We start from the raw sequence: 24,005 nt of genomic DNA, 5'->3' as shown, positions 1-24,005 counted from the left end.
CGAGGAGACCCAAGTTCAAATCCCCATTCAGCCATGATACTAGTTGGGTGACTCTGGGCCAGTCACTTCTCTCTCAGCCTAACCTACTTCACAGGGTTGTTGTGAGGAGAAACTCAAGTATGTAATACACCGCTCTGGGCTCCTTGGAGGAAGAGCAGGATATACAATGTAAATAATAATAATAATAATAATAATAAATAAACAACCACCAAAAGACCAAAATGATTTTAGAAAATTGCTAGAGAAGAAAAACAAATCTAAGTGTTGCATGGATTGACTACAAGAAGGCCTTCGACTCATTGCCTCACACATGGATACTAAACTATTTAGAAACAACTGGTGTCAGCAAAAACATTCAGATATTTATAAAAAAAGTAATGAACATGTGGAGTACACAGTTAACAATCAATGGTGAGACACTTGGACAGGTTAGCATTAGAAGAGGTATCTTCCAAGGGGACTCACTATCCCCTCTGTTGTTTGTAATCGCCATGACTCCACTTTCACAAATACTAAACAGAACAGGCCTCGGATACCAAACATTTAAAACATCAAGTAATATAAACCATCTGCTGTACATAGACGATCTGAAGTTGTATGGAAAGTCCCAGTCAGAAATCGAATCACTGCTAAACACTTTCCATATATTCAGTAGCGATATAGCAATAGAGTTTAGACTCGATAAGTGTGCTGCATTAATAATGAACAGAGGAAAAATAAGAAAAACAGAAGGAATAGAACTGCCCAATGGAAGCAGCATCAAGAACCTGGAAGAGAAAAAAACATTACAAATACTTGGGCATTCTCCAGGCTGATAACATCGCACACACTGAAGGCAAAAGAAAAATTGGAAGTGAATACATCAGGAGAGTTAGAAAAATCCTCAGGTCCAAACTCAATGGCGGGAACACCATACAAGCCATAAACACCTGGGCTATACCTGTTATCAGATACACTGCAGGAATAATAGACTGGACCCAGGCAGAGCTAGAGACACTAGATCGTAAGATCAGGAAAATCATGACCATCAATCATGCTCTGCACCCCCGCAGTGATGTAGATAGGCTATACCTCCCTCACAGCTCAGGTTGAAGAGGAATGCTGCAAGTCCATCAAACAGTAGAGGAGGAGAAAAGAGGCCTTGAAGAATATATACAGGACACTGAAGAAGATGAACTTAAAATGGTCAAGAACGAGAAACTATTCAACACCAATGAAACAAAGCAGGCCTACAAGAAAGAACAAGTCAAGAACCGAGCAGAAAAATGGAAAAAGAAGCCACTGCATGGTCAATATTTGCACAATATAAGTGGGAAATCAGAAATCACCAAGACCTGGCAATGGCTTAAGAATGGCAACTTGAAGAAAGAAACAGAGGGTCTAATATTGGCTGCACAAGAACAGGCACTAAGAACAAATGCAATAAGAGCAAAAGTAGAATAAACCAACAACAAACAGCAAGTGCTGCCTTTGTAAAAAAGCAAATGAAACAGTGGACCACCTAATCAGCTGTTGTAAAAAGATCGCACAGACTGACTACAAACAAAGGCATGACAAGGTAGCAGGGATGATACACTGGAACATCTGCAAAAAATACAAGCTACCTGTAGCCAAAAATTGGTGGGACCATAAAATTGAAAAAGTTGAAGAAAATGAAGATGCAAAAATATTATGGGACTTCCGACTACAAACAGACAAACATCTGCCACACAATACACCAGATATAACTGTAGTCGAGAGAAAGAAAAACAAGTTAAAATAATCAGCATAGCAATACCAGGGGATAGCAGAATAGAAGAAAAAGAAATAGAAAAAATAACCAAATACAAAGATCTACAGATTGAAATTGAAAGGCTGTGGCAGAAGAAGACCCAAATAATCCCAGTGGTCATTGGCACCCTGGGTGCAATTCCAAAAGACCTTGAAGAGCACCTCAACACCATAGGGGCCCCAGAAATCACCATCAGCCAATTACAAAAAGCAGCTTTACTGGGAACAGCCTATATTCTGCGATGATATCTATAACAATTGACAATAAAATTCTGGCATCCCAGGTCCTTGGGAAGGACTCGATGTCTGGATAAAACAAACCAGTCAATAACAGCTGTCTGACTGTGTAAACAATAGTAGTAGTAGTAGTAGTAATAATAGTAATAATAAAAAAGCCCCTCCTGTAAAAAGCTACCCCATTCTGGAGTTTCAAGAAGACTCCTCTGATGAGGAAGCAGCCCCCACAACTCCCCTCTTTGAACACCCCTGCGCTATAGCCAGCGCTCCAGCAGTTTTACCTACACCCTTCGTCAATTTAACTCCCCTTAACCCAGAAGCAGAGGAGTTTGTGCCTTCTCAGCTGCCTCTTGCCTCCATAAAAACCCATCTTGTGGCCAAACTCCAAGTCGTGGCTAACATGAGCTACCGAGTTCACCCACGTAGCAGCACATCAGAAAAAAAGATACAGGCACAGTACGGTGGAATAACAAAGCAGATCTCCGAGCTAAAGAGGCAGCTATGCCCAGTAAACCTGGCGAAGCTGAGCCTCTCACCCCTGTCACTACACGCAGCTGTCAAAGTAAAACACTCAGAGGAGGACAAATCTCCACTCTGGACTTGAGCACCCGGCAAGAAGGGGACTCAGAAACTGAAGCTTTGCAGAAAACGGTTGAAGTAGATGGAAAAAATTGGGACGATCACCTCCCTGTCATCCTCATAGCATTGAGAGATTCTAGAGCAGTACACGGGTACAGCCCACATGAAGTAATGACTGGGTGCACCATGGGCATGCCCGAGAGCCAGTGGCTAGGCATAGAAGACCCCAACTCATTGTTTTAATGAAAGGTGGTATATAAATGTAACAATCAATCAATCAATCAATCAATCAATGAAATTGTCACAGAAAAATGGATACAAGAGCTCATCCAGCAAGTTTCAGACTTGTACCGCACAAAAATGTGGTATTGTTCAGCAAGACACAGACAGGGGGTCAGGGTGGACAAAAACCGACCCTGTAATTTGGGACGTCGGTCAACCAGTCATGCGTAAGAAATTTTCAGTCAAGGCACATTCACTGTCTCATCAATGGGATGGCCCCACCTTCATGGTAGACAGAGCCAGTGCAAGCGTCTACTGAGTAGCGCTCACCTCCAAAAAAGGAGGCACCCAATGGAGAAAATGGTTTCATTCATTGCAGCTAAAAGTCTGGAAAGGAGCCCCACCTGTGCTGAAGGACAAAGTTTCCCCAGACAAAATTCCGCCAGATAAAGCCTGAGCGGCCTTTTTGTTTTTCTTGGTTACCTACTGTATATTTGCCCGCAGGTTTTGTCAGTGCCCGCATTTTTGTCAATCAGATGTTTTTCAGCCTTCACGTTATCAATTACCTTGAAATGTTTCAATCACAACCAGAATTAGCGCTCTTTTTCAAAGCTAAAATCCCAACCCTCCCTCCATTCCTTCTAAAATTGAGATTCCCATGGGAAGCTATGCGCTTATCTCCTATTCATTTATAAACTGTATCATCTCCAATACAGTTATGATAAGGTGCCTGCATGCAAGATGTCAGGTGCCCACAGTAGCAACTTGTTTTTTTAAAAAAATGCCTGTTCTGATGGCATCCCCTTGTGTTTGCCTGCAGTTAAACAGAGGATCCAAGTGAGATGGCTAGGTGTCAGGGCACTCAGGAGACTTGGGAATGGGCCTCAGATACACATAATGAGATCCAGCCATGATTATCTCCATCTTTTCTATCAGTCTATGGACCCAAATTCATACCGCCTAATCAGTTTCGATCCTGCAGACCTCTGGCACCCAGCCAGGTGGTACCAAATTCACTACAACTGTCCCAGAGGACCTATAGCAGCTGTTTGGATAATTACTTACTGCAACAGCTGGTCACGTTGGCAATTCCAGCTCCACCCCCTTGCAATGTGCAATTCTGGACTGGGACAGCAATGGTCCTAGAAAACATTCCAATCACTATTGATGAAGAGATTAACCCCTCGGATCCGGAGGAAGTGAGTATTTGGAATATTGACCCATCTCGTTTCCCTTGGCAGGAAGTTTCATCTAAAGGTCCATAGACACGTAGATACCTCTCAGGTAAAACGTCCACCTCTTCACCCTATTTGCATGTTGGATCGAAGAAGTTCAAAGTCCCTTGTCGGTTTCTTATTCCAAGTTTTAAGTTTCCTTTTAAGTTTAAAGTTTGTAACACGTTCTAAATACTCGTTGTGCATCTAGGCACAGGGGGTGACAGCAGTAAAGTCAAAGTTAGGATGCATGTTGTCTGCCTAACCAGTATGTTTCAGCGATTGGATCTGGAAAGAGATGGGAGTGCCAAACCGGGAGACAACACAACCCCAGAACAAGCCGGTTGCCAACTGCTGCTCTGGCAATGCTTGTGCCGACCGTAAGCCGAGGTGGTCATCTTAGAAGAGGGAAGACCATCCCCCCTCTCTGGGATCTGCTTTTGCTGTTTCCACAGGAACCCGGATGCCTGGGTGCTGGCTGTTGATGACATCACCACCCTGCCTGGCTGAGAAGATGAAATGTTCCGTGCCAGATGAACTCTGGAGAAACCTGCTGTTTTGCTCCAGTAAAAGTGCCATTTTGTTCCTGTGTGAGAAAGCGAATGCTGCTATCCAAGCAAGCACAAATACCTCAAGGAGTAAGCAGGGACTGTTTGCTACTTGGCTGCCACTCCAGGAGACACCCACAAGCCATTTTGTTTTGTCCCTTTTGGCAGCCCCTCACGAACCGGTTGCTTGGACTATTTCTAAAACCTTCCCTGACAGTTGGAACTCACTGCAACTAGAGTTCCCCAACCATGGACAGTGTTAGCTACCTTTTTATCTAGCTCACCAACCCCCTTTTCATCTATGTATTCACATTAAATGTTTTTCCTGGCTACACTGGTGACCCAGTTGCTTTCCAATTGCTTTTTAAATTGCTTTGTATCATCTAAGACTTATAGAAGTCTTAGGATTTAGTGTTAGATTATTATTGACTAGTGTTTTCAGGCCCGTTGTAATAACGGGCGCTAGTAGGGGAGAGTTTTTCCCCTCTGCCCCATTCCCTCTCGCCTTTGCCCGCCCTCCCAGCTGCCCGAGCCCTCCTTACCCAATCCAGCCCGCGGCAGTCGGGCAAAGTAAAAGCATATTTTGCAAAGAAGAAGAGAGGAGCTCGCGAACAGAGCTCCTCTCTGTGCTAAGCCACTGCCCAAACTGTCGCTATGGACGCAAAGGATGCAATAGGCGTCCTTTGCGCCCAAAGCACCAGTTCGGGATGGTGCTCGGCCGGGCTTCACCGGCTTCACCACCTCCTCGGCCAGGCTTCACTGGCTTCTTCGCGGCAGCCGCTTCTGACTGCCCAACATGGCCGCCTGTTCCCTTTGTCCGTTTCTGTCTCAGCCGTTCTGCGCATGTGCTCCGCGCATGCACAGAACGGCCGAGGGAGGCACGGACAGACGCTTGGTTGTCCATGGACGGACACCAAGCCTTTGATTAGAGAGGATTAGTAGTTAATTTGTTATGCCTGCATAGTCTAACCATATTTCTTAGTTGTGAGAACGAATTGCTTTTAATTACATCTAGAGTTTAAAGTGCAAGCCACCTAACGGCGCAGTGGGGAAGTAACTTGCCTAGGGAGCAAGAGGTTGCTGGTTCAAATCCCCGCTGTTCTATTATCCAGACTATGGGAAACACCTATATCAGGCAGCAGCGATATAGGAAGATGCTGCAAGGCATCATCTCATATTGCACAGGAGATGGCAATGGTAAACCCCTCCTGTATTCTACCGAAGAAAACCACAGGGCTCTCTAGTCGCCAGGAGTCGACACCAACTTGATGGCACAACTTTACCTTTTATAGTTTAAAGTTATGATACTCACCACTTTTTGAATTATTAGCTTCATCCATGCCTGCATAAAACTGCTCTAGTACTTAAATATTAGTAGTAGTTAGAAATATTTTAGTATTTGTTAGTCAACTCATATATTCATTTAAACTATAAGTTAGTAGATGGTTAGTATTATGGTTAGTATGGTTAGCTAAAGTTTAAAACATTTATCTCTTGCTGGCAAGAGAGACGTGCCTACTCCATTGCTAACAACTTCCCCCCGCCCCCAGCCTTTCTGCTTTGCTGCGAACCTTCCCACCTTTACACCAATATCAATCACAACTGACTTCACCCACACTCACACATAGGACTAAGGATTCACAGGTACTTTAAGTATCGGTGAGTGAACAGATGTGTGTAAAGAGATACTGATAGTAATTGGCTTAACCTGCTTATTAGCAGGACCTTAAAGAGCACTCTCGAAAAGTTTACAGAACTCCATCTCTAAAGGTGATGTCTCCAGAGTATTGGGGCATCAACTGGGGGACTGTAACCAGCCGAGCTTATTCTGCCCACTCCCAGAAGCCTCCCTGGTTGCAACTGCATCTCCAGGCTTGGAGATTGCACTTTTGTTATGCTCAGGAGCTGCACTTCAGTGTGAGCTCCCAGGTTATGTTATACATGGGGACAAGTCGCTTAGTTGGCGGTGGACTGGTTGCCCCTAGATTTGGTCTGCAAGTAACACAAATTGCAAAGGGGATTAATTTCACCCCCCGCCCACTTACTATGTGGGGGCCCAGCTAAGTAGACTCCAGAACTAACTAACTATCTATCTATCTATCTCTCTCTACATATTTTTATTTATTTTACATATTTTAATACCGCCCAAAACTTTTGAGAGTTATCTGGCATCCAAGGTCATTTTGGACTTAGGATGAAAAGTCCCCTCATCCTCTCGCAAGAGAGAGAACACCTGTTGCAAATGAAACAATTAGGTCAGGAAGGGAAAGCAGATAAAGACCAACGCAGCAGCAGACTCCCTCAAGATAGGGATGAGTCAGTGACATAACTTTGAAAAGGTGCACATGAAAACATTTGACAGAACTCTCGGGAAGCCTTTCCCAGCACAGGATACTCTCGGATGCCCCTGCACACTCCATTTGTCCTCGCAATCAGCCTTAAATACAATAGGCGATTCACACACCTTCCCACCCAGGAAGGGCGATCAGGCACAATGCATTCTGAAAAAGCCTGTCTGGACTCCCCTATTCAGCAAAGTATGACAAAAGAATAGTGCCCTCAAGGCACGTTTTGGGATATAAGTATCCCTAACTCCATGACCAAGTGTGCTCCCTTGTGCTTTACACTTGGGACTCGATCAGACTGCAACAAGGACTTCAGCAAGACCATCTTCGTGCTTCCTCGTGTCTTATACACCTGGGACTCCACTGCATGCAACAAGAACTCCAGCAGACCACCTTGGTGTGCCCCTCTCTATTGAGGCCACCTGGGCTGAAATCACTACCTGGACTGGCCCGTGTACCAATCCAGCCAGCTCACCTAGCAGTCTCAGGAAACTGGGTCCACCGAGAAGCCATTCTCATGGGCATCCCTCCACACTAATTCCTACAACTCTCCTGCTTTCCACTTTGCTTCCCTGGATGGATGCTAGTCTCCAGCTGTCCGAGTCAGATCCTTGTGAGGACAGGTGATAGAGCCTCTTGCCCAGCTCCTTCAGGGCTGAATCTATCCCTCTCTCTTATTTCTGAAACCTTACCCCCCAATTTTAAAGTAACTCTCTCTAGCCTGCCTGGGAATTTACACATAATTTAGAACTTAAAGCTAAAAGTGCCTTACAATAGTCTGTTTTAAAACATATTTGTATCACTTTTATGCTAGGACTGCCTAGTAACTTAGTCTTATTGCTTTTATATTTTTTTCTTACAATAAACTCCTTTTGTTAATTAGAATATCTCTCTCTCTCTCTCTCTCTCTCTCTCTCTCTCTCTCTCTCTCTCTCTCTCTCTCTCTCCAGACGATGTTCTTGAGTTCAGGCACTTGCCCAAATTGTTTGGAACTGTCTCACCCTTTTTGAGCTAAATTTCCCACATTCACCCCAACTGGGGGTGCTGACCACTCATCCTCCAGGCAGTTCCATCAACAGCGTAGAAGGAGAGGGGAGCCCCTCCCTGATGCTCCTTTTTCCAGCCTGATACCAACCAGCTCAGCGGCCAGACCGTGGGCAAAGTGTCACAGCCTAAGCTGTTTGGCCACAATTTGCTACGATCTCCAGTGGGGCGTGACAAGCACAATCATGCATTTTTGGAGCGCCCCGCCTGCCTTTGGCAAAGGAAGCCCATCGGAAGCACCTCCAATGCCCTGCAATGCCAGCACTGCTTCTGCCAGCCATGGAACCGCCGCCCCCTCCCCATGGCCCTGCACCCCGAAATTTATTTATTATTATTTATTTATTGAATTTCTATACCGTCTGTTACAGAAATCTTCAGGTGGTGTACAAGGCCATAATATAAAACCAATATAAAACAGAATTCATGAAACAGATAAAAATCTCAATAAATAAAAACACATTAAAATTAAAATTAAAATTTCTGTTGAAAGCCTGGGAAAACAGGTACATCTTCAGGGTCGTCTTGAAAGATGCTCACCCATCACTGCAGCTGTGTTAATACTGCGTAAAGCTGTTGGCCAGTGGAATAAAGACTGAGACCGGCTCTTAGGAGGGAGAAGGATAACGCCTTCCGTGTTCTCCTCCTCCTCCAAATGGCTGGTAGGAGTGGGGAAGGAGAAGGCGATGTAATTGCCGCTGATCTGCCTACCTGAACTTCGTACTCCCCCCCCCCACACACACACCTCTCCTTCTTGGGTCCACCACGCCAGTTCCTTGTGACCTCCCTCCATCCCTGAACCCCGGACCAAATGACACAGAGAAGAGCTTGATTTGCTTTGTATTTAACTTTCTCATGTCAAACCCTCTTTTGCTACTTTCCCCAAGTCAGTGCCTTGTAATTAAAAGGGGGGGAGGGGTAGGACACTAAGGAAAAACCAAATTACTCCCGAGCCATTGCTAATGCACTGTGTGATCCTCCATAGGAACTTCTTTCTGAACTGAACTGCACTGACCCCCCCTCCCCAATCGCCTTTTAAAATCAAAAGGGAGGTAGGAATGGCAGCGAGCCCAGAAGTGGCAAGAGTCCAAAGGAAGACGGTGACTCCGCTGCCAAATTCCAATTCATCAGGGGTGGTGGTGGAATCCCACTTTCTTTGCAAGATGGGAGGGGAGAACCCACTTTTGCCAGAGTGGGATATGCAGATGGAGCAGGGCAAAGGATGCCTGGTTTCCCAGGCACCTTGTCCGCTGTCCCCAGTAGCATGAAAGCAGTCTCTGGGATACCCCTGCCCACCGCTTCCTAGCACAGCTCTACTCATAGCACCCATGGAATGACACTCTTGTGAGCGGCCGTAGTTTGCGTGGCCATTTTGTTACCACACTCTTCATCATGTTTTGATGAGGAGAAACCAAGGCCCTGCTCATGAATAGATGGGCTCACCTCTGGGGAAGTAGCAGGGCCCCACTTCCCTACTCTTTCTTTGTTTTTAAAAAAATAGTGGATCGCCCCAAAGCACCCCACAGTCTTCCTTTGTGCATGCCAGTATGCACACAGAGGGCATCTAGATGCCTCCTTTCCTCTTGCCCTGGTGTCTGCGCTCTCATGAGGGAAGTGTTAGGTGGAGAAGGGAAGGTTTTGCAGTCTGCCATTGTGGCAGATTTGTCTGGGCAACTCACTTTTCTCCTCTCCACTCTGATGGTCCTCCTCATGAGCTGCCTGGGGTTGTCCCCGTGGCCTGTCACTCTCATGCCTGGCCACTGAGCACTGGGTCAGACAGAGGTTTCCTTGGGAAAGGATCTCAGCTGACCCAAGACTGTCCTTGGTGAACTGTCCTGCTCATGAGCCAGCCTCTGTAGGAATCCACCTCAAAAGGGGGACAGGGCTGTGGCTCCCTTACTCACCCTTCCTTGGTTAAGAAGTATAACTTGTCCACTCTGGAATCCCTTCGGAGGGTCAGACTTTCAGACCCTGTCCATAGCACACCCACACAATCCAAGCACAAGGACTGAGTGGGCTGTGGACCGGACCCTTCCAGCAACTCAAAATTCCCAGGCCAGGACCGGCATTGTGCCATATGTAGATCTCAAGACACAGAGACTCAGGGGAGTAGAAAGCCCCGGTTTCCAGCCACCCCAGGCCGGCTGCATCACCTGTCAGGGGCCGCGGAGAGGGGTGTAACTCACCTAATTGGCGAGAGGACTGGCAGGGCGCATGGTTTGACAGGGGCTTGGATGCAGTTGCTCAGGCCAGGGCTGCACTTACCTGAGTGCTCGTCCACAGATCGTTCTTGCATGGAACATCCCCTCTCACTCTCTGTAGTCTGCCACCCCCATGATAGGGCGGTCAGCCCGTGGGCAGACGGGCAATTGTCTTGCACTCAGATGACCCACTGCTGCCACAGTGGCTTCACCTGTGCTCCGTCCCACTCGTGAGTGAGATTTAGGGAGCAAATATCTGCCCCCCCCGGAAGAGGCTGGGGCCCCCTTCCCCCCTCCCTTTCTGTGTGAAGAATAGAACTTGGCTGCTCTGGAGTCCCTTCTGGGGCTCTGCCTTTCAGAACCTGCCAATAGCACCCCCACCAAAAAAAATTGGCATGGACGGTGCAGGCATTGGGCTGTGGAGTGGGCCCTTCCAGCCCTGCGAAATTCCCGTGCCAGGGACATGGTTGCAGTGTATCTAGATGAGCCGCAGCGGGGCACCCCGGGTGAGGGGAGAGGGCATTTCCAGCTAATTCTGCCAAGCTGCGAGGGCGTGGTGGCCAGAGAAATCCATGCATATGTCCTGTGGGGTGACCTGGCTGCCAGGTGAGTGGTTGCGATCCTGCTGTCCGCCATCCTTTGAGACCAGGAAAGGTGTTGCTGGGGTTCCCTTCCCTGGGGCTTGCAGGGACATAGCATCCTTCCTGGGCACCTGCGGCCCTCCGGCCTGCCTGTGTGCCTCCATGGCCTGTTGCACTATCAGGATGTCACACGTGCATCACATGAGAATCCTGATCGCTTCCCTGGAGGGGTCTTCTCATGGGTATGACTTAGGGAGCACACTCCCCCACTCCAGGGAAGGGGCCAGGCCCCCCAACTTCCCCACCTTTTCTTCGTCAAGACTAGAACTTGGCTGCTGCAGCTTTCCTGCTTGGGTCTGCCTTTGGGCTCCCCCCTCCTGGTGCCATGGCGGGGTGCCCTGCTTGGGCTTCCACTTGGGGTGTTTGTGCTTGTGGGCACAGGGAGGAGAGCTGGTCTTGGGGTAGCAAGCATGACTTGTCCCCTTAGTTAAGGAGGGTCCACCCTGGTTTTATTTATGTATTTATTTAATACATTTATATACTGCCCCAAATCAAAGTCTTGGTTGCCTATGAAAGGGAGACTAGAAGTGTGAGCACTGTAAGATATTGTTTCCCTCAGGGGATGGATCTGCTCTGGGAAGAGCAGAAGATTTCAAGTTCCCTCCCTGACTTCTCCAAGATAGGGCTGAAAGAGATTCCTGTCTGCAACCTTGGAGAAGCCGCTGCCAGTCTGTGAAGACAATACTGAGCTAGATAGACCAATGGTCTGACTCAGCATATGGCAGCTTCCTATGTTCCTATGACACCCTTGCCTCTGGTTGGCTGAGCAGCTTGACAGGCTGGCCAGTTAAGTTGTGGGCACGTTGTCAACTGGTCAGGTGGTTGGCGTCCCCGTAGCCTGGCAACTTCATAGCTGCGCAGCTGACAGGAGGGGCGGGGCTGGTTTTCCGGTCATTGAGAAGTGGCAAAAGTCTCTAGCAGCTGCGTCTGTCTGCACTGCTGCCTCTATGATTGGAGTTAGGAAATGGGCACTTAACGGCAGTTAGGGGCAGGTCTGGCTTCAGGCGTAACACTTTGGCAACAAAACCACAGTTATTGACGGCAAACCGTTGAGAAAACCTCAGGTCCAAAGTGGAGTTTGTTGGAGTAGAATGGAGTTAACCTTTGCGGCTTAACTGCGGTTTTGCACATTCAGGCGTCCTGCGGTTACAAACACTGTTAACTTTAACTGGAGTTAAACTGTGTGTCTGAACCAGCCTGGTATTTTGCTTGTAATGGAGATAAAGAACCCCATTTACCCTCCCCCACAGTGTCCGTCACTAACTCTGGTAGTTTTGTCAGGTGTCCATTGACTGGCTCCTTCATTTTGGGGTTGGCTCCTAGGTCCAAAGAACATTGGTCAAGGCCTGTAGTGGGCTTGTCACAAAACCAAGCAGCACTTATTTTCTTCCCATGATCTTAATCATAATCATAATCATGATCCCATGATTATTTTCTTCCCATGACAAGGTGCATGCAACTGGGTGGAGGAAGTTGAGCAATTTCTTTCCGCAGCTGCCCTTTCCCAAACTGACACAGTCACATAAATGGCTACAGCTCTTCTGGCACAAGCGGTCTGTTTAGAATATAAATGTCTTTGTGCTAGATCCCCAAAAGGCCTTGTTCCAAGTGGTTGCCAGTTGTGCTTCCGAGACTAACCTGGTTCACACGATCATTTGAATCTAGGTTTAATGTGGGTTACCAACATTAGCACAATTGAGCGAACCCAGGCAAAGGTGGTTTATGGCCCAATATGAATCTAAGGTTGCAGCCTTGGTGTGAGTTCACACAGTTGGACATTAAACCTAGATTTGAATGACTGAGTGAATCAAACCTTATTGTAGAATAAGCCCCTCTCTCAGAACATCTATGCCCCTGTGGCACAGGACAAGTAGAGACAACAGGACAGGACACGCCCTCCTACAGTGTTTATATTACAGGGACATGCGGGCCTCCCTCATCTTACCACTTCTGTATGACTATCCTGATCGTACGGATCAATTTGACAACTCCTTGCTCCTTTCTGATAGTAACCCTGTTACTACCTACAGTGTTGCCAGGTTCTGCACGGCAGTGATTAAAATCCAGCGGACGATGACTTCCCCACCTCAGGTGCTCACCGATACGAACTAGAGTACAGCCTCACCGGCTGTCTCCTAGTGTTTCATGGCAGCCCCAAACCCTATAGACCACCTATTTACTTTGCTGGTCTATAGCTGCCCTTGGATGATTATATCTGTTTCCCTGAACCTCAATTTAAATCATATTCCCATGAACTTTTCTGTCTCCATTTTATGTGTTATCATTTTACTGCATTTTATTGCATTCTTCCTGTTCTCTTGTTATGCCTCCTTTTCATGATGCCTTTTATGCTCCCAGGTTTTCTCATGTATTTTATGTTGTCTTTCCTTCGACAGCCATAGAGGCTATTCTCACGACCAGCAAAAATGGGGCTAGGAGAGCCTAGCCCCATTTCTGCTGGTCGTGAGAACCACTGGGCTCAAGTACCCCTCCCCTTAGCCTGGGTTTGCGGAGCGAGTGCTGGGCATACTGGAGAGCTCCCCAGCCCCCGCCGGCTCCGTCACGGAGCCGGCAATCGTGTGGGCAGCCAATCCGGCTGCCCAGGGCTCCCTCCCCACTCACCGCCCCAAACCAGGTCTCACTGATCATGAGACCTGGTCCAGAGTCATAGTCTATTACTTTTACTGCATGGCATGCTTGTAGTTTGTATTAGGGTCCATCTACTGCGACTTGGGTTTGAAAATGTAATATATTTTAAATCTTTTTATTACTTTTATTATATGCTTGAAGTGTGCACTAGGGTGCAAATAACGACTGCTACTTTGACTTTATGTAATCACCCTTCTTACTTTATGCTGGTCTATGACCGTAATAAAGATTGAGTGATTGATATTGTAGAATAAACTTTTGTGGATTAGAGCTCACTTTATCAGATGCACGACATATGACTGATGTACATATTAAGGCTCTCCACACTGCCCATGTGTGTGGAGAGCCTGCAGGGGGGTTGTGGGGAGAGCGGGCACACGAGCAGGCAGCTGCCCTGGGTGGCCGAATTGGCCGCCCACATGATGACTGTCTCCATTATGGAGCTGGTTGGGGCGGTGGGGATTGGGGGCCTCCTGGCCCCCAGAAGTCCCAGCATGCCCAGCACGAATGCACGGGGCATGTTGGGGAGCCCCTTGATGCCGGGAAGCTTGTTGTAGCCTCCTGGTTGGGGGACTACTTGTGAGTCACCACGGAGAGGAGCCGCACCATGGCGACACACGATCTGGAAAACGGGGCTAGCGGAGTGTACGCTCTGCTAACCTCGTTTTAGAGGGGAGGCATTTGAGGTGGCTGGCTGCTGGGAGCCTCATTATATGCTTACAAATATGCACGTATGCATACACAGGGTGGGGAGTAAACAGTGGGACCCAAAAGGACATGAAATGCAAGGGCCCAGTGGACCTGTTAAGCTTCTGTGCTAAGCCATTTGTCTCCAAAATAAGTTCATTCATCTCTTCATCCCTCCAAGATCAGGTAATGTCATCACCAGGTCCTGTTGTAGGGAATGGTTCACCTTATCTACTCTTGATCTTTGCACTGAAATGTCACAGCCCCAATATTTACATTTTTTTCTCTCTCGGTAGATAATAGGCATGTTGCATCTGACAAAGTGGACTTTAGTCCACAAAAGCTTTGGCCTTAATAAATCGTAGTCTTTATGGGGAAACAGGGCTCTTTATTTATTTATCTAAGACCCACTTGTTCAGAGTGGCTTTTTAATGTGTTTCACTACAGCCTGGTGGGTTTCTAATTTTAATTTTAATTGGGCTTATTTTAATTGTTTTTCTTCTACGTTAAGGATATGCACAGGTAGGGCAGTCCAGGCTGTGTATGTGATTGCTGGGATCAGCACTGCCCCTGTGCCAAGCCCGAGTTTTTCACCCAGCATTTAGTCAAGGTTAAGCAAAGTTTCGCTTAACTTAGGCCGCTGATCATCTGGGCAGTCGCCGCCGGGTTAAACGCCTTCCCCACCAGCCTGCCGCCATTTCTGGCAGCGGGCTGCGGGGGGGGGGGGCGGCTGGGAGGAGCAGCCATGCTGAGTGCAGTGGCTGCTCTAAGGAGATCAGCTTCTGTTCTTGTGCCCCGGGCAAGAAGTCCTCCTGCTCTGCCGCACCTGCACTTGTGTGGGCATGCAGTGCTGCAGAGGGGCGGACGGCGACTGCTCAGGACGGCAGCTGCTTGTCTGTTCCTGCCTTCCCTGCAGCCTGCCCACCCTCCCCAGTGAGGTCATGTACATGACCTTACTGTGTTTCCTTTCTTTTATTAAGTTAATTTTTATATTACGTTTACTGTTTTGCTGTGACAAGCTGCTCTGAGCAGTAATATACTGGAGAGTTGGGATAATAATGTATTTATTATTATTATATTTTATTATTAATAATAATAAATAATAATCGATATAAATAATTCCCATAGACGTGCCACTGGGGATGTGTGGGGATGCATGCCAGAGTAGCAGCCCCACTCGTGAGAGTTCCAGGTTTTGGGCAGGCGGTGGAGCCCAGGTGCAGAGGAGGCATTAGGAGGCGGTCAGCCCGCAGGCAAAGCCGCGCTGGCCTGAGGAGGTGGCCGGCGGGACGAGGTGGTGGAGAACTAGGGGCTCAGAGGCTCTGTGCCTGGTCAGCTAGTAATAATATAATATCTCAAACTTAGTCGATTTAGCCAGCAACAAATGCTATAAAAGTATCTGAAATATAAATGGGCTTTGAAAACATGCCTTTCAAAGTTTTCATTTGGGCTGACAGTTTTCATTGCTTTTAACTGTTGTTGTATTGATTGTCGTTGTTTTATGCGCAAGCCGCCCTGGTAAATTTATATTGGAAAGGTGTGTTAGAGGTTGTTGATTTTTACCCCCAATAGGTAAAACAGCAGAGCACTAAGGAATGAGCACACACTCCAGTTACAGAGTAGGTAGCAGAGGAAGGGTTTGGATATTGCAGCTATTTAGAGAAAACACATGGAGATCCTTGTGTGACTAAACACTAAACATTTATTGGTTAAATACACTTAGATAGGAAAGACCTATCTAATCTAAAGGACTACATAGTGGATAGGTAAGGAGAGAGAGAGAGAGAGAGAGAGAGAGAGAGAGAGAGAGAGAGAGAGAGATGTTTCCATCTGCTCTCTAGGAGGAAAGGAAGGATTGTGACTCAGCCCAGGAAGTGCTGCAGAGTCAGTTCAGGGGTCATAGAGTAGGGACAGACAGGGAGACCCTGACTCACTGTCTCTACTCCCAATGCCCCTAGTGGTCATTAGGACAGTTGGTGCAAAAGGCCGATGCACTGGAAGTTCATCTCCAACAAGGTGGTATAGAAATTGTATGAACCCTGGGTAGGGCTGCTCATGTGAAGTGCCAGGATTGGGGATTGGTGCTGCCTCCCCCCCCCCGCCGGTAGCCCAGGTTTTTTTTACCAGGGCTCTTAGGGCATGAGCACACCCCTTACCCTAGGTCTGGGGTTATGTGTATGCTCGAATTACATGCACCCAGCTTGAGGGGGGAATTCTTCAATGCACTACATGAGCAGTGAATCTTGGGATTCCTGGAGGCTGGGATTCATTTTCCCAGCCTCCAGATATCTGTGCTGCTTGGAGTACAGCAGATCACGTGGGCATGTTAGTGCTTCATCAGTAGTCTAGGGGGAAAGGTAGCTTCGACCCTACCTCCTCTCCCCGCTGCTGAAATTGTTGTGTGTACAACTTGGCAGTATCTCTGTGCGAATTGACTATAACTCTCCCCAAGTTTTGTTCTTGACTGACTGACTCTTTTTGCGCAGCTGGAGAAAAGTGTCCGCCGACTGCGGGAGAAGTTCTATGGGAAGGTGAGCATCAAACGTGCCGTGATTCTGATGCGGCAGCATCACAACGACCACGACCTTGTCTGCCGCCGTATCATCCTCTTCAAAGACCAGAAGGAAGGTGAGTCAGGCATCCATGCGTGGCCAGGTGCACGGTGATGGCTGACAAAAAGACAAGGCCATGAGAGGGAGGGAGGTAAGCAACTCATCCGTGCAGATGCGGGTGAACAGAAATGAAATGCAGACAATACTTTGCATGTATATAGCACTTTAAAGCAGAGGTTCAGATTTTGGGCGATAGCTCCCATCATTCCCGGCTGTAATGACTTTCAACGATGGCAAATTATTCTATCTATCTATCTATCTATCTATCTATCTATCTATCTATCTATCTATCTATCTATCATATTTTTATACCACCCAAAATGGTATACAAAAGTCTCTGGGCGGTTTACAACAAAACAATAAAAACAACAAGTAAAAAGGCTAGAATATTACAGCAATTTAAATCTTGAAACAATGTTAAAACTATTAAAAATAATCAAACTATTAAAACAGTATCTAATTAAAAGCCTGAGTGAACAAATGTGTCTTGACTGCCTTTTAAAAAGTTGTAAGAGATGGGGAGGCTCTTATTTCAGCAGGAAGTGTGTTCCAAAGCCTCAGGGCAGCAATGGAGAAGGCCCATCCCCGAGTAGCCACCAGACCAGCCGGTGGCAACTGCAGACGAACCTCTCCAGATGATCTCAATGGGTGGCATGGTTCATAGCAAAGAAGCCTTTCTCTTAAATACCCAGGGCCCAAGCTGTTTAGGGCTTTATAGGTTATAACCAAGACCTTGAATTTTGCCCGGAAACTTATTGGCAGCCAGTGCAGATCTTTTAAGACAGGAGTGATATGGTCTCTCCGAGATGGTCTCTCCAAAATTCTTCATTGCAACAAACAAGTGTCTGTGTTGTGTGCGGGCATCTTGTTTGCTTCTGCTCTCTGCTTGTGATACACAGTATTAGAAGCAACATAGTAGATTGGTGTGTGGAAAAAATGTAGAAAGAATGTAATTTGGTGCCTTAAGACTGTGAGTGGACATCATCTTTTGGCAGTTAGAATAAAGAATGAAAATTAATGTGAACTGATGCTGCTTGAACTGCTTTGTACATTCTCCCTCCTACCCCCTGTCTGACCAGGAACTGTTTACATTTCCTGGTCAAAGCATTTAAATTTCCTAGCTGCAAACATTTGAGACCTCCTCCATAATAACAGCATGTATGTCTGCTATAATTACATTTTTCTCTCTCCCTTAGATACAGATTCAGAAGATGAGGAGAGCCTTGATGATGACCCTGTGGCTTTGGTAATGCTCTGTCTGTTTATCTTAGGCAGATGCTGAAAGCTAGGAAATTGGCAATTGACAAGTTAGGAATCAGAGGCCCATAATATAATAAGGGGCATTCACAAGAAAGGAAACAGAAGGAGACAAAAGAGATGAGACTAGGCAAAACTTGCTTGACTGTGGGTTAGACCAAATTATACTCTAAGTTTGTTCACACAACCGCTAATACTTGTCCTACCCAGCTTTGGGAGCTGTGGACACTCCTGATTTTCAGTTGTGTGTGAGAAAAACCCTAGATAGGAGGCAAGAACTGTGATCGTCTATGAAACGTCAGTTGGGTAGGACAATACCAAGATTCTATCCTCTGCGTTTGAACGTGGTAGGAATCAAAACCATTCTACCCAGCTGATGCTTTGCAGACTATCATGCTCCCTGCCTCTACCCTGGTTTTTGCTCACATACAATGGAAAATCGGGGGCACACACAGCTGCAGCAGTTAGGTAAAATGCTCATCCTACCCAGTTAAAGATCATGTGAACAAGCCTATTATGTGACGTTTGATGTAACTTTCCCCATGGTGGTATTCATTTATTTTCCTTTTAAAATAAAAGTAACTACTGGAAGCTCCAATCAGAAGGAGGAGCTGCCAATGGATGCTTCCCTCCTGCAGCATATAGCTGATTTGGGGTGGGAGTGTGGGGAGAAGTGGATAAATGCCCCTCTCCATGTGCTGCAGTCCTGATTCTGGTCAGGCTGTTCCCTTCCCTCATGGTTACTCTGAGGGGGGGGGAAAGATGCAAGCACAAATGATGTATATATCTGAATAGCTGGTTTGACTCTTAGTTAACTTGTTAATATGCACTAATGTATCTCTGGATTCGTGGATATTCACAAGATTTGCCTTGTTTCAGAGGAGTAGTCATATAAGTCTGCTGCAGCAGAAGCAACAGTCTTGTGGCATCGTAAAGATTTACGGATTTATTGTGGCTTGAGCTTTTGTGAACTAGAGCCCGTTCCGTCAAATGCACCAATTGTTATCCTCACATATATACATGCATGCATGTGGGTATAGAGGGGGGAAACCCAGTGTAAACAGTATGGCCAAAAGGGCATGAAATGCAAACATAGATCTGTGAGATTTCTATGGAAAGTTTAAAATGTTTGAGATAAGCATAGTGACTATTTTCAACAGAAGCTGTTGGTGATAAAACAGTCTTTTTAGCTTTGTTGCACTAATTCTGTAATGGGAGGAAAATCTAGGGTCTGATTATGGCATAATGAATAGAACCAAATTTGCTAATCAAGCCTAACACTGCAATTTTACAATAAATCTGTTAGTTTTTAAGGTAGAAATTTATCTGAGATTTAAACATTCACTTCTGAATTATAACATTCCACTTACTTTAACAGAATGGTTACATGAGCTTGAGCTTGCCAAATTGAAAATAGCATTTGCCTTGGCACGCTTGAATGTGCTGCCGTCAGCTTTCTTAGAGGGTTTCTATCTCGATATTCCTTTTTCTCAATAGTTAACCCATGTCAGTCAGGAGCAGTTGAGACGACTGATCATTTTTTGCTTCACTGTTTGTTTTATAGAGATATTCGGTTAGCACTTTTGTCACCTATTTTGTCTAGATTCCCAGGTAGGCCATCGGTCTTTTATGTGTGTCTCCTTATGTCCGACAGTGATATTGTTTCCAGCAAGGTGGCAAAATTTTGCTACATTGCAAGCTGTGTAAGGAAGCAATTGGTAAAGTCATGAGTGTTGATTGTACTATATATTGCTATATTGTAAATTGTGTTTTGTAAGAAAGTACTGGCAGAATTATGATTGCTGGAGGTTACTACTTATCGATTGCATTGTATTTTTGTCTGGTCGATGACTGACATAAAGATTCCATTCTTTCCAACAGAATTATGCTGTAGAAGTAGCAATAAAGAACCAATTTTCTCACAATGTCCCTCCAAAATTTCAAGGACATTTTAATCAGTTCTTAAAAAACTGATTCCCTATCTCAGTCATTCTCAAGTCATTCTCAGTGTTCCCTATCTCAGTCATTCAGAACAGGGTGGGCTACAAATGTAAACAAATGAAATAATGCAAATACAGTGAGTCATCATACACTAATCATTAAACCAAACTCATCTACTGAGTCTTCCCAATATCACTCCGCATTCTGGGCCAGTTCCTGGTTTCTACTTTAGGCTACTGCATGTGATCCCAACACTGAGTCTCTGGGGACTGGTTGCTGAGGTCACTTGAGCCCTGGCTGGCACCTCTCAATTAATTTAGCTTGAGAGGAAGGCAGTGCACATGGAGGAACAAACCAGAATACACCAGTAAGAACAAGATCCATCTTCTCACTGGCATGCCCAGATGTTTTCACTGGCATACGTATTGAGAAATGCCTCAGTTTGGCTGGTAGGAAATCTTGGTGGCTCCTTACTTTTGTAAAAATAAAAAGTGAACTAGCACCACTGCTAGTACAACAAATCATGCACAGTCACACTCGTACACATTTTGAATGGTTTGTTAACTGAAAAATTAGCTGCCTTCCTGGTTCCTAGTGAAGAGTTTATTGTAACTCAAAAGCTTTCATGTTCTCACACCAGCAGATTTTAGTCCAGTAAAAGATGTTGCTTTGTCTATTTTGTGTTTCTTATTTGATGGATCCAATATGGCACATATTGAAGCACTTCCACTTCTCCTGCTATCCAGCAGCCACTTCTAATCCTTTTCCTCTTATTTTAGAGAGTGGTGGATAAACTGAAGCAAGAAGAGGAACAAAAGAAAAAGGTGATGAAGGGAAAAGATGGATTTTGTGATGAGACACTTGATAGATGATACCTGCCTAACAATCCCTTTACACTCAGTTACACTTGATAACAAAAATGTTTTCAACATTGAGTGGAAGGAAGCAGGGCAGATGTGCTTTTAGCAAGCCTAAAAGGACCACTTTGCCAGTTTCAGGTGGAAACAGGAAGTGTGCAATTGACTGTTTTTATTATTTATTTATTTAACACATTTGTATACCGCCCCAAACACAAGTCTCTGGGTGGTTTACAACAAAACAATGAAAACAAAATTTGCAGCCATTTTGTGTTGAAGAGCATGTCAGGAGGTTGCTGGGCAATTCTGAAGTGCTTTGTGGTGCTACCTTATCTCCAGCACCATATGTTGGTGAGTGGTGACAACAGGGGTACATAAGAACAGCCCTGCTGGATCAGGCCCAAGGCCCATATAGTCCAACATCCTGTTTCACATAGTGCCCCATCAGATGCCTCTGGAAAGTCCTTGGGCAAGAGATGAAGGCATCCCCTCTTCTGCCATTGCTTCCTTGCAACTGCCATTCAGAGGCATCCTACCTCTGACCTGTCCTCCATGAATTTATTTAAGCCCCTTTCAAAGCCATCTAAACTGGTGGCCATCACTACATCCCATGGCAGAGTTCCACTGATTAATTATGCACTATGTGAAAAAGTATTTCCTTTTGTCAGTCCTAAATTTCTGGACCATAGGTTTCATGGGATGACTCCTGGTTCTAGTGGCAAGAGAAGGAGAAAAACTTATCTCTTTCCACACTATGCATGTTTTTATCTACCTCTATCATGTCTCCCCTCAGTTGCCTTTTTTCTAACTAAAAAGCACCAGATATTGTAGCTTTGTCTCATAAGGAAGTTGATCTTGGTTGCCTTCTTCTAAAGCTTTTCCTCTCATTTTTGGAATGAGAGGAATGAAATTTTGGAATGAAATTCATGTCATTTCATGTCATTTTTGAGATATGGTGACCAGAACTGTACACAGTACTCCAAATGTGGCCACACCATAAATCTGTATAAAAGCAGTATAATATTAGCAGCTTTATTTTCAGTCCCCTTCCTAATGATTCCTAGCATGGAATTTGCCTTTTTCACAACTGCCACATTTTCAATGAGCCAACACTCAATGAACTGTCTACCACAACTCCAAGATCTCTCTCCTGGTCAGTCACCCACATCATCAGACCCCCATATCTGAAGTTGGGTTTGTTTGTTTGTTTGTTTGTTTGTTTTTGTTCCAATATGCATCACTTTACACTTACTTACATTGAACAGCATTTGCCAGTTGGTTGTCCACTCCCCCACTTTCGAGAGATCCTTTTGAAGCTCCTCACAATCGGTTGCGAATTTCACTACCCTAAATAGTTTAGTGTCATCTGCAAAGTTGGCTGCTTCACTGATCCAACTTCTAGATAATTTCTGAATAAATTAAAAAGCACTGGTTCCAGTACAGATCCCCGGGGGACCTTAATTCCTTCCCCTGTGAAAATTGTCCATTTATTCCTAACCTCTGTTTCCTATCCTTCAGCTAGATACCAATCCACAAAGGAACCTGCCCCCTTATCTCATGACTGCTAACTTTACTCAAGAGCCTTTGATGGGGAACTTTGTCAAAAGCTTTCTGGAAGTCCAAGTACACTCTGTCAGCAGGATCACATTTATTTATTTATTTATTTATTTATTTATTTATTTATTTATTTAGTATATTTTTATACCGCCCTAACCCAAGGTCTCAGGGCAGTTCACAACAAATAAAAACAGTAAAACACGAATTAAAAACAAAAACAGAAAATTTAAAAGCAAGAAATTTAAAACAGTTTAAAATTTTAAAACAATATTCTAAAAACAACACTAAAACAATCAAAAACAATATCAGTTAAAAGCCTGGGTGAACAGATGCACCTTTAAAGACTTTTTAAAAGTTGTCAGAGATGGGGAGGCTCTTATTTCACTAGGGAGCGCATTTCAAAGCCTCGGGGCAGCAATGGAGAAGGCCTGTCCCTGAGTAGCCACCAGATGAGCCGGTGGCAAATGCAGACAGACCGCCCAAATGCACAACGAAGAAGATGTTCTCGTAAATACATTTATCTCATAAATACATTTATCCACATGCCTGTTGACACTCTCACAGTTGTTAGTGAGGCAAGACTTATGCTGATTCTCCAGGGTGCTTTCCAGATTACAGCCTGCAACGGGGTCACAATGAATCTCTGAAATGTGCTTCCACACTTCCTGTGTTGTGACACCGCAGTCCCTACACTGACTGCAGGGTGCCGTTCATATTTCCAGTGCCTTGTTTCAAATTTAATTGCTGCGATATAGTGCTATGACATTGTATATCCAGTAAAAAGTTGCTGTTTTTCCCCGGGTTGTTAGTTTTTGCAAGACTGCTCCCCCTGCTGTTTACATTTTGAAAGCGATTTGCCTGAACTGTAGCATTTTGCTGCTGTTGAGAGGCTAACTGGAAAGTGCCCTGCAAGGCCTGTTCTAAAAATAGCTAAGGATAAGAGGAAATGAAAAGAATGGCATCAATCTCATAATTTTATTTCTCCCCTTTGCAGAAGCCGAAGACCGACCCTAAGAATGATGAGGACATCAAGGTGGGGATAAAAATCGGCTTGGGCTGTTATAGTGATGGAATCATGGGATGATATCCGTCACAGATCAGCTAGTCTCAATTGCGATTCTGTATCTTCTTTTAACAGGAAACAAATTCAGTCAGAGAGGGCATGTGAGAAGCCACCATATTAACAGAATGAATATTGTGCACCATGTTAATTAATCTTGAATAACTGCCACCTCCTTATTGCATACCTATAGCCACAAGCATTGACAGTGTCCCATTTGGCCTGTGGAAGGGCTGTACACAGCAAAGCACAACTCTAGAATGCTCACTTGAGGGCATTCCAGATCAGAAGGCCCACATTCCCAGTGGGCGTACAGTCATGTCCATTTGACTGTATGACAAGATAGTATTATGGAGTAGGGATGTGCATTTCATTTCGGGCACAGATCGTTCTGTGCCCGAAACAATGAATTTCGGGTGATTCGGCGCCGAGCCGAATCACCCCCGAGGACCCCCGAAATTTTCTGTGCCCGAGCCAAATCACCCCGATTTCGGGGGAAAAAAATTCGGGTGATTCGGACCTCCGTGGGCATGCAAGCAGCCTCCATTTTGTGGCAGCAGAATTGCCTTCTTCTTCCCCCTCCATTT

At 45.5% G+C, this 24,005-nt stretch overlaps 1 protein-coding gene across 1 annotated transcript in view; it reads left to right on the top strand.

Moving 5' to 3' along the window:
- Positions 1–24,005, top strand: part of SHFL (shiftless antiviral inhibitor of ribosomal frameshifting) — a 48,680-nt gene that overhangs the window by 6,270 nt on the left and 18,405 nt on the right. Inside the window, exons 2-5 of the mRNA XM_053299920.1 lie at positions 16,621–16,762; positions 17,943–17,992; positions 20,724–20,768; positions 23,353–23,391. Coding sequence (XP_053155895.1) covers positions 16,621–16,762; positions 17,943–17,992; positions 20,724–20,768; positions 23,353–23,391 — 276 coding nt within the window. The remainder of the gene's footprint in view (positions 1–16,620; positions 16,763–17,942; positions 17,993–20,723; positions 20,769–23,352; positions 23,392–24,005) is intronic.

The sequence above is a fragment of the Hemicordylus capensis genome, chromosome 2 (assembly GCF_027244095.1).
Source record: "Hemicordylus capensis ecotype Gifberg chromosome 2, rHemCap1.1.pri, whole genome shotgun sequence".
Classification (NCBI taxonomy): Eukaryota; Metazoa; Chordata; class Lepidosauria; order Squamata; family Cordylidae; genus Hemicordylus; species Hemicordylus capensis.
Note: the sequence above shows the minus strand (reverse complement) of the source record. Positions and strands in the feature narration are given on the sequence as shown.